Raw genomic sequence first — 13,060 nt, forward strand, 5'->3', positions numbered from 1 at the left:
CATTATTCTTGCTAACTGGACAATAAAATACACAGAAATGTCATTTATGCAGAGGCACTGCAGTACTTGCCTCATCCTGAATAGGAGGGAGCGTGCGTGAGTTGAAAGGTTCTTGTCACTGCCATCGTTCCATAGAGAGGAAAAGCCAGGGTTTTTACAGCAGCAGCATTAGTTGGAGAGCAGAAATTCAAATGCAAGATATTTTATGCTCTGCTGAATGAATGAATGACATTGACTGCCAAGATGAAGGATTATGTATTCAAGCTCACCAGAAGGCGATCAGACTTTTACAAGAAATTATCAGAGCTTTTCCTGGAGAAGAATAGTGTACAGTACATTCCCCGTTGTGAAACCTTAGCTTGACGCGCCAATTGTTCTCTCGTCTCTCGTCCTGCTTGCAGCAGCAAGAAAAACACTCCAGAAACTCCCCTTCACTTTGTTCACTTTACTTTCAAACTCAAACAACATTCCAGTATGACATAAATACATCGCCTGATCAAACTTACCCTAGATTTGTCAGATTAAAACATGATCGTGGCATAAGACTTCGTCCACTTCGCTCGTCCAATTCACCACTTTCTGAATCTGCATGGTAAGCATCTTGGGAACTGTAGTGTTTTTAGCCATAAATTAGCCGCATCATTGTTTAAGATGCAGGTTTGAAAAAAGCAGGTTATAGTCTGGAATGTACGGTAACAACCTGAATTAACATAAGAAAAACTCCAGGAGTCAGTGCCTCACCAGCCATGAACCTCATTGCACGTCACTGGCTGTGATTATATTGAAGGCTGAATTCTTTCCCAATTTTTTGTTCCCCTCTGAATGCCATGGCACCTTTAGTATCTGCCTATATTACCCAATAGGCTAGCCGAGTGTATAGTTATTTGTCTGTGATTGGTGTGCATGTAACCCACCTCACAGCCCCATTAGGCAGTTAAGGTAGGTTCAACCTCCCTGTAATCCTGTAGGATAAGCAGTATAGAAAATGTATGAATAATAATGTCATAGGACAAAATGAATGATGGTACTTTTATCCCTGGAAGTAGTACATTTAATGCCACTACAAGGTGTTCTGAATAAGGCCACACTTGGGGCATCCATTTATCGAGTGTGTCGTGGAGACATCGCTCATTCATGTCTGCAGAGTTGTGAGACGCTGTCGTGTATCTGGAGGGGAAAACAGCATTGCCTTGCCACTTCTCTGGATGAATTAGACGCTTTAATGTATCTGCTGGGGTGAATGAGAACTATTTATACAGCAACTAGCCTACTCATCTTGCCAATTTCTCAATTTCTATTAATAAAATGCTTATCCTTGCTGTTATTCATCAAGGTTTTTATATTCTAAGTTGGATGAGGGCTGAGTCATAGTAGTCAAAGAGGCTCGTGTGTGGGAAGTATACGGCGGGGTAGTGGGTGAGAAAAAAGGTAAACGGCATGGGTGGTGCGGGTTAATTTGGGTGAGGCTTCCGTTTTAGCAAATGACAAAAACGTAAAAATGGTTTTGATTCGGTAATCCACTATAATTTGAGTTCATGTGAAGTGTTTTATAATAGCATGCTCATTTTAGAATGGCATTTAAAAACATCAAACTGCAAAGGCCAACCAAAAGAAATAAATAGTCTGTCAGCCATGACGGAAGGTCTCCCGTTTTACATGAATTGAAATATCATTTACACTGCTAAATGAATGTTCACACCATCAATTCTGGATCAAAATATATTTGCACATCTGACACTGTACTGTCAAACCTGGATGAGTGATGGAGATGTGTGGGTGAGATGCCTGTGAATTTTGAAAATGTATGTTGGTGGTCCACAAGTAGGCTGCCCACTAGGAAAACTGAGGTGCACACAGCTAAGTATGCACATGCACATACGCGTGTGTGAGCGTGCGCTGTTCTGACATCACTGCTGCCGTCACTGCAGCCACCTCACACATGGTGACTCCCCTGCGAATGAAGGCCTGGCAACCTCCCACCCTTTCCCCATCAACTCCTCTGTTCCTCCCACCTACCCTGCTGTCCCCGTCTTACTGTTACCGTCTCAACTCCACTTTCACCTCCCTCAAACCATTTCTTTGTTCACCCACCTTTTTTTCTTTCTTTTCACCTCCCTCCCTCTCATTTGCTGTGTAGGTCTTCCCTGTCCTTCGTCATGCTCTCCTGCACCCGTTGTACTTTCTGTCTGTGTCTCTATGGAAACCTTGAGAGGACAAGAGTGGCTCAGAGGTCTGTGAGATGCTGATACAGAGCCTAAAAGATCATACACTCGTTTTCTTCCCCGAGAGCCGTGCAGCTTTGTGCACGCAAGTGCAAGCCTACCCTGGGAGTAAATAGATTGCATGTACCTGTGATCACATAGAAGCCCCTGAAGGCATTCTCCCTGTGCGCCCATGATATAATTAGTGGTGTGAAGTGGAAGGGAGTCAGCTGGGAGGGAGTCGCCTTATTTCATTGTACTGTTGGTCTCTTCCATTAATAGGTGGAAAACAACCACACTGCTGCATCATAAATCGAATGCTCCTTCTCAAATTTACACATTGTGGAGCCAGCTGTGTTATGTTGTTGTGCGTCAGCGGCTCCAAACATGTCTGAAGGACAGGTGATTTGTCATAAGAGGCCTGAAACAGACACAGCTTCACAGCTTTGGGTCGCTCTCCAGGGCACCATCGTGATGTGACTGTTACGCTTAAGTGGATCATTGCTGCACCAAATCATGGGTAGGCGGATGCATGAGCTATACAATCTTGGGGTGAAAAGCTGACGTACGGTTGATGGTAAATCACATAAGAACAAAGGGACTAATCTCTCAACATATTTGTTTGTTGAGTACCCCCTTTATTTAAAAAAATGAACAACAAATGCAACAAATGACTACATTAAAGAAGACATCAAAACAGGCAGCAGTAATAGGGGTTAACAATTGAACACAAAACTTGTAACCTAGGTCCAGACCCACCCCAGTTCAGTAAGATAAAGACATAGCAAGGATGTCTCGCATTTAGGCACTTGATTTCCCTGCCCAACCATCTTTGGTCATAGTTGTTGTTGCTTTAAATTAGACTGAAACAGGTTTCTTATCATATTTGATTGTGATTAATGCCGGGAAGAGTCACAGCAGTTTGCCACGCTCTTGAAATGACCCAAAGATGGTTTTAACCTGACCACCTCCAGTCCGTAGAGTAAACTTTAGCCTTAAATAAAACAAACCACGAGATGGTTCAGTACTACACGTGACTACACAAAGGATTCCAGCACATTTCCTTACAATTTACCTGAAAACGATGGATTGTATTCACACACAACATACTGCAACCAATATGCTGTACAGTCTATTGCAAAGGCAATCTTGTTGGCATGGTGTACAACCAGTAGGATAACCGCTGAGTATTATCTTGAAAAGTCTTGCAAAAATATATATTTGTTAATTAAATTAAAAGCCTTTGCTTTGTGTTATAGATGTATATTTAGCTACTCATGCGTTGTCTAACTTTCCATACGTTATACTTAACAGGTGTGTCCGTATTTGTGCATGCATGTAGTTTGAATATAGCACTGTACACAATGGTAAACCCACCCTTGTATACGTCTTTAAAATCAACCCTTCATTAAATTAACAAAGTTACATTAAACTGTCTGAAGAACATAGTCACACAGTATTTGGCAGTGAGAGAACAGTCCCATGTTATCCATGCACAATATTAACCACAGGCAAGGTCCACAATCTAAACAAACCCAGTAAGAACACTACAGTAACAATAGGAGAATACATTAGAGTTCAAGAACGTGGAAGTGCATTTGAGTGTCCATGAAGAAACCCATTCTTAGTCCCAGGGACACCAAAGAGTCGGGACTCACGGGTGCTCACAGCATTGTCGGGAAAAATATCAGAAAAATAATTCTTGTTAGAACTTCATAGATTATTCAGTGGAGTTTGCTTTTTAAAATCACAAGCACATGTCTATTACACAGGCCAAACTGCGAATCTTACCACTCTCCTCCAACTGGCCTATACCTGCAGCTTTGCTCTTTGCTGTGTTTTTTTTAAATAATTAACCACGCATGTTTGCATGATTTTTATACGAGTCCGGTCTGTGTGTGCAGGTGTAAGGGGTATGGTTGGTACAGGAGAGTTGATCCCCCTTGGGGTATGTAGTAGTTGCAGTAACTTGGTTCTGTTAAATAGGGGGCGCTGTGGTCCGCAAGGTACGGGGCAGGCTGATAGAAGCATGTCACATGGTCTGTGTTGGGGATGATGTTCTGCTCCCCTAGAACTTTTAGTGCCAGCACTGTGATCATGTTGAGAGTCTGTCTCCTCTCATGGCCCATCAGACACACGGTGCTGTCGTCGACCACACGACGTAGAGTCATTAGGTACTGGTACTTGCTCCTTTCCTCACCAATGAAGTGATTCTTCAAGTAGGACAGGATCTTCCTCTGCTGCTCCTGCACGTCAGGGAAATCAATGAAAAAGCGTGAGCACATGTAGCGCTCCAGTGTCTTTATTTGTGTCTCACTGGCCGGTCGATAGTCCCTGACCAGTAGGTTGCTGTATTTCAACAAGCCTCCACCTCGAATCTCCTCAGGATTCCTTGTAGCGATTAAGCGATAGCGCAGGTGGTCCATGGCGGCCTCAAAGTCACCATACATGCTCTCCGCCAGAACCTCGACAGCAGGGATACAGCCTGCTGCCTGAGGAGCTCCACGATGTTCACTCGTGTCTTCAGTTTTTTTCTGGGTCTCCTTGTTCTCACACACAGAGCTGGATCCTTCGTCTGAATTTAGAGGGCTAGGTTCCCTTAGGTTTGCACACTGAGAGCGAGGCAGTGCATGTGAGGTTGCACTCGGGACTGTGATTGGAAAAGAGACATTCTCTGGAAGCTGCGGCAACAATGAAACAATATTCTGCTCCATTTTATCCTCCAGTTGTAGAACAGGGATTCCTTGCAAGGTAGAAAGCTCTGTAATCTGTTCATCACTGTCTGTGTTGTCTATCAAAGGTGTGTCTGATGACACCTGAAGTGTAGGATCTGCTGATTCCACTGGAGGCGTGAAGCAGAGGAGGGGAGGGCTGAGGCACGGAGAAGGCGGAGTTAGACAAAGAGGTGGAGGGCTGAGGCTGAGCATAGGAGGGGTCAGGTAAGGGGGTGAGCTGAGGCAAGACGAGGTAGGACTGAAGCTCAGGGGTGGAGAGCTAAAACTGGTAGCAGGGCTGACGGTGTGCAGCACTGAGGATGAGAGGCAGGGAGAGGGAGGAGTCAGGCATGGTGGGGGGCTGATGCTTGGGGGTGAGGGAGTAAAGCTGGGAGGGGACAGACTGAGTACAGGAGGGGGGAGACAAGAAATAAGGGTACTGTGGCGGGGGGAAAGTGAGTGAGGGGGTGTTGCCTCTTGAGGTGGTGTGGTCTCTTGAGGGTTCTCATTTGGCCCGACCAAGTTGGCCAATAATTTGATGTTCTCCTCCGCCTCCTTCAGTTCAGCTTCTGAGGTACGTGTGGACTCGTGGACATTTGAACAGGACTCATCTGCATGTGAAACTAATGAGTGCAGGCTATTGGGAGATTCAAACTCTGTCAGTTGCGAGGCAGAATCTCCAGGGGAAGACTGCCTTTGCTCATCCATTTGTGGTCGCTCATCCTGTCGTTGAATGTTTGTCTCACACAAACCCTCTTTGATCAACTGAGATGGTATCTCTTGAGGTAGAACAGTAATTGAATCAGGGGTGGGATCAGGGGTGAAGGTCAAGTCCAGATTTGACAGAGGGTTACTTGCTGTGTTGCATTCAGAACCATTGGCTTTTATGATCAAGTCGATGGTTTCTGTGGCATCTGAGCTAGTCGTCGTAACAGGAATGGACTCGATACTTAGATTTCCATTAAGATCAGGCTGAAGGCCTGGGGAAGAGTTTGGATCTAGACAGGAAGCTGTTATGGAGTCACTCTCAGAGGCCAGGCCAGTGCAAGGAGCGGGTGGAACCTTCCTACACATCCTACGTGGGGGTTTAGGAGACGAGTGTTTGAGCACCACCATGTGAGAGAGTCTTTCTGAGGGCTTACAAGAATGAGAGGAGGTCTTTTTGTCAAAAACAAGGCCAGGTGTTGCAGGTGTGTCCTGAGGATCTGTGGTGCTGTCAGCATCAAGTCTGTCAGCTGATCTTTCAATCTGGAGTGTGTTGTGTGTATCCTGTGTGTTGCTGTGTGAAAGTGGTGTGGCGGAAATGGAGCAGAAACAATCATCTCTCTGTATGTGGTCTGTCTTTTCCTCTGATGTTAAACTCTCTTCCGACATTTCACTATATTCTGTTTCATTTTTGCTCTTCGCTTCCATCTGCACCTCAATCTCAACTTCTTTTTCATCCTCTAAAACATCTGCCCTCACTTGTAAAGATGTGTCATCATCTGGAGTATACAAGCATTGTGTTTCATCTCTGTCATCCTCATTTAATCGCTGAGAGACCATTACTCTTTCAGATGACTCTTTGCCGTTACAGTCTTCTATCAGGCTTATAGACTCTGTCTGGCCTGGCTGCGTGCTTTTTGTCACTTCCATTTTTTCTGTGACTACTTCCTCTGCAACAGTGGTTGTGGTGTGGTTTAAATATGCTGTTTCTGATGGTTCCTCCTTTGCTGGCCATTCAGTCGAGTCCTCATTTTTAAGGTTAGTCTGATCCTCAGTGCTCTCAGTGGTTTGTTTCTCTCCAGATATCATGCTTAAAGATGTGTTCGCCACGGGCTTTAGTTCATTAAGGTTTCCTCTGTGCACTTTTAACTCTGTGGGTGTTTTGTTTTTGTCATTTCCTTCCTGTGTGGAATCTTTTGTTGATTTCAAACCATTTTCACTCCGGGCTTTCTTTCCATGCATCTCATCTCTCTGCCCTGTGTTGCTTATTTGAGTCCCATTCTGTATATTGGATAAATCTTCACCAGTGTTTTTTTCTGTTTGTGCAGTGCTGGTCTGTTTAAGCAGAGATGGCGCATCTTTTGTTTTCACCGGTTGGTCCTTCAGAGTAACATCATTATGTTTATACTGTGAGTCCTGCTGCATGTAGGATTCAAGAAGACGATCCAGAATGATTTGGAAGGAATCGACGCTGAACTCAAACTGCCTCCTCAGCATGCTTACGAATTTGAGCTCCAGGTTTTTGCCGCTGTTGTTTGACAGCGAGATGAGGCTCCAGCGGTCGTGCTCACTGAAGACCTTGACCATCTTCTGGACATAGGCCTCCTTCATTGTGGCACTGCTGATCCTCTCTCTGTTCACCCCTGATGGTAGGCAGTCCAGCAAGCAGCCCAGCACTGACTCTTTGATCACCTGGGGGAACAGACCAACAAAATGACAGGAGCCATAACTAATGACTGCAATACTGTCTGCATTACCTGACTTTACCTTTGGGTATAATTCAGTTACAAATATTAAAAACAATTCAGCCTTCTTGTGACATAATCTATTATTGAATAAGTTAAAGTTACAATTATCTCCTTGTCAAAATGAAAGCACCAAAATCAATACTGCAGTCTGCCAGAGACACTCACAAGAAGCTAAATGAAATTGTAGGACTGATTATTACACTAACTCTTTAACTCTCTAACACTTTCTTCCTCTTCTGAAATAAGCAGCTGCGCGAAGTCGTACCTGGAACTCTTCCTGACTGGGCAGCTCTACCCCAAAGATAATATCCAGGTCTTTGTAGCCCATTCTGTTGTCTTGGACCAGAACGTGACTAGCTGTGGAGCCATTTAGACGCACGTCTCTTACAGTGATTCCCTGCTTCTGCAGACTGGCCCGTACAGCAATGATGATGTCACGAGGGCGAAGCTCCAGTGTTGGAAAGTTCCCACGGCCGTGGATGGGAACGATGTCTGACAGAACCTGATGAAGAACTGCCACCTGCTCAGGCTTCAGGCAGTGGAACCGCTGCCTGGATTTGGTTTCAGACATGCTGCTGCCCTTAAAACAGGGAAAAGAGCCAAAATGAGAGTTTATTATCCATACTGAAATTAACAAAATGTGCTATGTGTTAGTGCACACTCACACAGACAGACACACATGCAAACACACAGACAGAGTCCCTGCCAGTCTGCTGTCTGCAAGTCACAGCTTGGTTGACAGCTTTTCCACAATGCTAATATAACTGCTGTGTTGACAAGCTGACACATGGAGCCATTCATGAAGCTGCACTTTGCATAAATAACCCTCTCCTGTGAAACCAGATCACAACAAATTAAGTGTTTCACTGGGATCACACAATCTGAAATGCATAATGCACTATGCCAGGCTCCAATGAAATAGAGAGTTTATTAACTCGCCCTCTCAGTCTGAAATATGGCTCAAGCTATGAGCCTCATCTCAGGATAGATTGAGATGAAAGCCAATACAGCTAATACCAATTTGCACTGTTTCAGGCAGCTAAAATATTTATCTGCTGATTGTTTCCACCAGCAATACAAGGGTTAAACTGAATGAGTCATCGCCAGCAGACTTAATTAATCACACCGACGTCACTAATTAAGGACACACATCTGTTTTTGTGTCTGCGTGCATACATCGTATCTGCATATTTTACAAACAATAACTCCTGCACGCATCCATGCATGTGAGTGTGCCCAAGATTTTCCATGACACACTTGGAAAATGGAGCAAAATCCACATGCAGGGTTTAAGATGAGCTTACTTATTTTGCTTATTTTTCCCATTTGTGATCTTACAAGCAGCTATGAATGCAGTCTAAACATCTGCAATCTATTTGTCAGTTTTTCAATAAGCCAAATTACATTTAAGTCTCTTTCATGAGACGCGGTGTGTGCTAGTGTGCACATGTCAAAGTATTTCACAGAACAAGTGCCTGAGTTTGGCTGGGAAAATGTGATTCATTGCAGCCTATTATGATCTATTGTTTGTTTTAACCAATACTTGTCACTCACTGCCACAGCTAAATGCTGCTGATTGCTATGATTTGTCAATACAAGGAGGGAAATATTGAGATACTAATGAACAATAATGGCCTGTGTTCTCTGGCAGCAATTTATCAGAGCCTGTAACAACCACAAACAATGTACAATAAGCAGCCTTTATAAATCTTTCAATCCATCTAGCACTTTCAACACACATGAATCATCATGCTACTCTTGTACACAAACAGCACTATACATAGCTACAACTGTAAAGCTTCAGAAACATAACACAATGGAAGTGCTTATTCAGAAGAAAAAGGTATGCTTATTGCAAAAAAAAAAAAAAAGAACAACAACTTCAGGCTGGGAACAAAAAGCTTCTAAAACTGTTGTCTGTAAGCCAGTCTTACAAATGTGAGTTGTACAAAACCGTCTGTGATGTTGACACTGACCATAAAAACAATACAACTACTGCATGTGTCTGGAAGGCAGAGCCACACTGCAGGACCTCTATCCAGCTGGCCCCTGTATCCCCCCTCCCCTTTCACACTCTTCTGCAAACTTACAGCCTGAGTGACTCATCCAGGCGTATCAGCTCTGCTCGCACATAATGCTCAGCTTTGGTACACACAGGACTACATCTAAAACTAACAAACAGTAATAGTGTCCTCTCCATTCAAGCTTGCTGATGCCAAAGTGGCCTCAGTTATAGTGGGATGCTGTATTCTTGCTAAAGGGGAATTATTTATTTATATAAAATATGTGATGGTGTATTGGTACATGCTGTTGCCTTTCGTGTAAACGGTGTGGGATTGTTACCAGTGCCAGTCCTAAGCCTGGACAAATGGGCATCAAGAAAGGCATAAAAACTCAGCCAAAATAAACATTATTGACTCTTACAGGAAAAACCCAAAAGACAAAAAAACCCCTAAAAAAATGTCAAAGCACTGGTAACACGTGAAAGATGTTCACATAATGCAAAGATAATCGAAGTTGTTCAATCTCCACCATGGGTAAATTTCATTGTAAATCATTATCTAATAGTAGAAGCGGAGTTCTCCTTAGTTTTATCCTCCCATGTCAGCCTTCATACTAAATATCATTAGTTAAACTTGACATGTCAGATAAAGAGCAGTGGTAGTTTGACGAGTCCAGATTAACTCCACATTAAAAAATGTGCATAGCAGAAGTGACTGAGCCGACTCGACAGAGCGCACCAGTCTTACCTGTTGCTGAGGCAGAGCGACTGACTTAACTCCTGGTCTCGCAGCGGGATCAAACCTCAAGGAACCACCGTGATTCACGTCTCGATGGTGTGAGGGTGTTGTTGGTTTTTGTTGTTTGGAAGTCCCCACCCACACTGCTGCTGCTGCTGTTCTGTCCCTGATAACACATGCGATGCTCCACTTCATCCAGGAGCTGTCCACCAGGAGCGTGGTGCTGAAATGAATACTCCACTCAGTCCTCCCGCTCCTGTTTTCTTCTACGGTTGCCCTGAGCGTAACGCAGTTTCCATGGCGACCTGCCGTCATTCACTTATGACTGGGGAGTGTACGTGTGTGTCTGTGTGTGCGTGTGTGTGCAATCGGGGTGTGTGTGTGACAGAAGCTGTGAGAGTCATCACAGGTCACTTTAGGCGTTACCAAATATGCCAGTATTGCAATAGAACCAACAGGGTGGTATGGTATGGTACTTTGGTACTTATGGTACTTTACTTGAACTAGCTACGAAGCTACTAACTTCTACTTTTAAAACACCCTCGCCCCGTCTACACAAATACACACACACACACACACACACACACACACACACACACAGACCACATTACATCCGGTGTCCACGCGGAGTATAAGCAGCTATGAGTCATCCATGCTGCTCCCTCCTTGACCCAGTCGTTAATCCCACCCAACCACGCCGCCCACCCGACCCCCCCCCCGACCCCCACCGGCCAGTGCACATAGGCACGTTGAGCTTTTTGTCCGCCACAAAATATTTTTGCTAAGAATAATAATTTTAATTTTTCACTCACCCATACTCGTAATGGGTGTGTGTTCAAGAGTCAGTCAGCAAACCGCGGGGAAGAGGATGTTTCATACTTGATGCGTCAGAAACTCAAGTGAGAAAACACACAAGGGGAAAAACATTAAGATAAATGGGCTGAGCTTTGTGGAAAATGTCAAATTACTCCTTCACAAGGCAGCACACATGACGTCACTAGACCCACCGTTACCGGGTACAAACTATTTTTAGCTGAACTTGTTGGCTTCGGATACGCGCGCCTGTCTACTTCGGGAACAGTCGTGACGTAGGAGGCGCGGTCACGCGATGCAAAATCGTGACCGATTTTGATGACGATGAGAGGAAGCGGGAGGCATCCAAGCGGCGACTGTCTTCAAAGATGACTACTCCTCAAGATTGTGTACTGCCCCTTTCCTTTAGCAACGAGTGGACGCCTTCAGTCTGTATTACGCAAATGATGTTTTTGTAAAACTCAAAATTATTACTGTGAGTAAACGGTAATTTAGTGCTTAACACCTGAAATGAGCTTTCACGAACTCTGTCAATAATACAGTAAATTGTACAATACGCACGTAATTTTTTCCACTGACTGCATTTTTAAGCTAAAGCGGAAGTGCATATGCTTATGCACTCTTGGCTCCTACAGAGGCGGCAAATGCACCCATATTAAAACACGAGTGAGCGTGTAGTCTGCTTTTGTTTGTGGTGAACTGTTGTGTCTGTTGTGTAAGATATGCTTATCATTCATTCACTCATTTACCGTTTGCCCAGCAGCTGTTATAATACTATAAGCTACATTGGGCTATAGTGCTATAATACTAGGTAAAGTTAGCTCACGGAGCAATTCTTACCCATTTCCTTGTTTTGGTTGCTTCACCAAACCATTATGCACCTTTCATTAGAGCACTTACTACTTACTATCGCTATTTGTCTACTATAACTATGCCAATGTTCTCTTTATGTTTACACTGTCAAAGAGGTATTAATTTCACAATACAGATTTTACAGATACTTTAATTAGTCGTGACGAACTCCACGACGTCATACTGAGGGACGCTAGTCAGAGAAACTATGTACTGTATCGTAATGAAGGAAAAAGTGACACCCCGTGGACAAATGTGGACATAACACATTAGACCTCTGCCCGTCAGCAGCACCGATATATAATTTACTGTATATCACGGGAAATGAAGGGGAGGGGGCAACAAAATTATTTTGTGCTATGTACAGTATTTGTAGGCGTTAGAAAGTAAAATAAATGGGCTGGAAGTTTCGAATTTACAGAATCTCACAAAGGTGAGTACACTTCACATTTCAGCAGCAATTGTACTATATCTTTTCAAGGGGCAGTAGTATAGAAATAGCACTTTAATTACACTTGTGTACAGCTTGAATAGCAGTATTATTTTTCTGAATGCAAGTCAAGACATTATTGTCTAAATTTCTGGTACACAAGTGAGTACACCTAACAGTGAACATGGCCAAATTGTTTCCAAAATGTCAGTATTTCACGTGAGCATCATTGGTATCTAGCACTGTCTTAATCCTCCCACTCACTTGCGTTGCCAGCTATTAAGACAATAATGGCTGTGTGGTGAATAAGTTTTAGAGAATAATAAATCCATACAGCTGTACAAGCTGTACACTGACTACTCTAAAGTGCATATAAGAATATATTACTTTCATTTCTATAGTATTGTAATTTGAGAATATATACTGTTATAAAATGGTTGCTGAAATGTGAGGGATATGTGAGATACAGTAGGTACGGTGAATACAGGTACTGTTCTTTCTCAATGAAATTCAAACCAGTGTAGCCTATTCACATTTTTTTGCATTTTTATTTCAGTTTGGATCCAAACCGATTGCTTCCTACATGCTAGACATCCACTCATCACTCACTTCATCCCTGGCTTCATCAGAACATGTGACACAAGTTGTGTTTTTGCAACATCCTCTTTTGAATCTATCTATCTATCTGTCTATCTATCTATCTATCTATCTATCTATCTATCTATCTATCTATCTATCTACTTGTTTGACTAATTATGAGCGTAACTTCATTTGTTTTTCAAAAAGCAGAATGTTTACTATGCTCACATAAATCTAGTATACTGTATAGACAAAATTATTTATCCACATGGTCACT

General features: G+C 43.4%; 1 protein-coding gene across 2 annotated transcripts; it reads right to left on the reverse strand.

Annotated features, from left to right (window-relative positions):
* Positions 1–2,680: 2,680 nt before the first annotated feature.
* LOC129190383 (mucin-2) lies at positions 2,681–10,764 on the reverse strand. Of its 2 annotated transcripts, none has more exons than XM_054793028.1 (3): positions 10,119–10,764; positions 7,757–7,948; positions 2,681–7,312 (listed from the first exon to the last, which is right to left on the reverse strand). In XM_054793028.1, the coding sequence occupies exons 1-3, from the start codon at positions 10,422–10,424 to the stop codon at positions 4,079–4,081; spliced, it is 3,732 nt and encodes a 1,243-aa protein (XP_054649003.1). In that variant the 5' UTR covers positions 10,425–10,764; the 3' UTR covers positions 2,681–4,078. The 2 variants fall into 2 exon arrangements, with proteins under 2 accessions (XP_054649003.1, XP_054649002.1); XM_054793027.1 differs by having other exon boundaries at positions 2,682–7,312; positions 7,634–7,948.
* Between the last annotated feature and the right edge of the window lie 2,296 nt (positions 10,765–13,060).

Source organism: Dunckerocampus dactyliophorus, chromosome 11, assembly GCF_027744805.1.
Source record: "Dunckerocampus dactyliophorus isolate RoL2022-P2 chromosome 11, RoL_Ddac_1.1, whole genome shotgun sequence".
NCBI lineage: Eukaryota > Metazoa > Chordata > Actinopteri > Syngnathiformes > Syngnathidae > Dunckerocampus > Dunckerocampus dactyliophorus.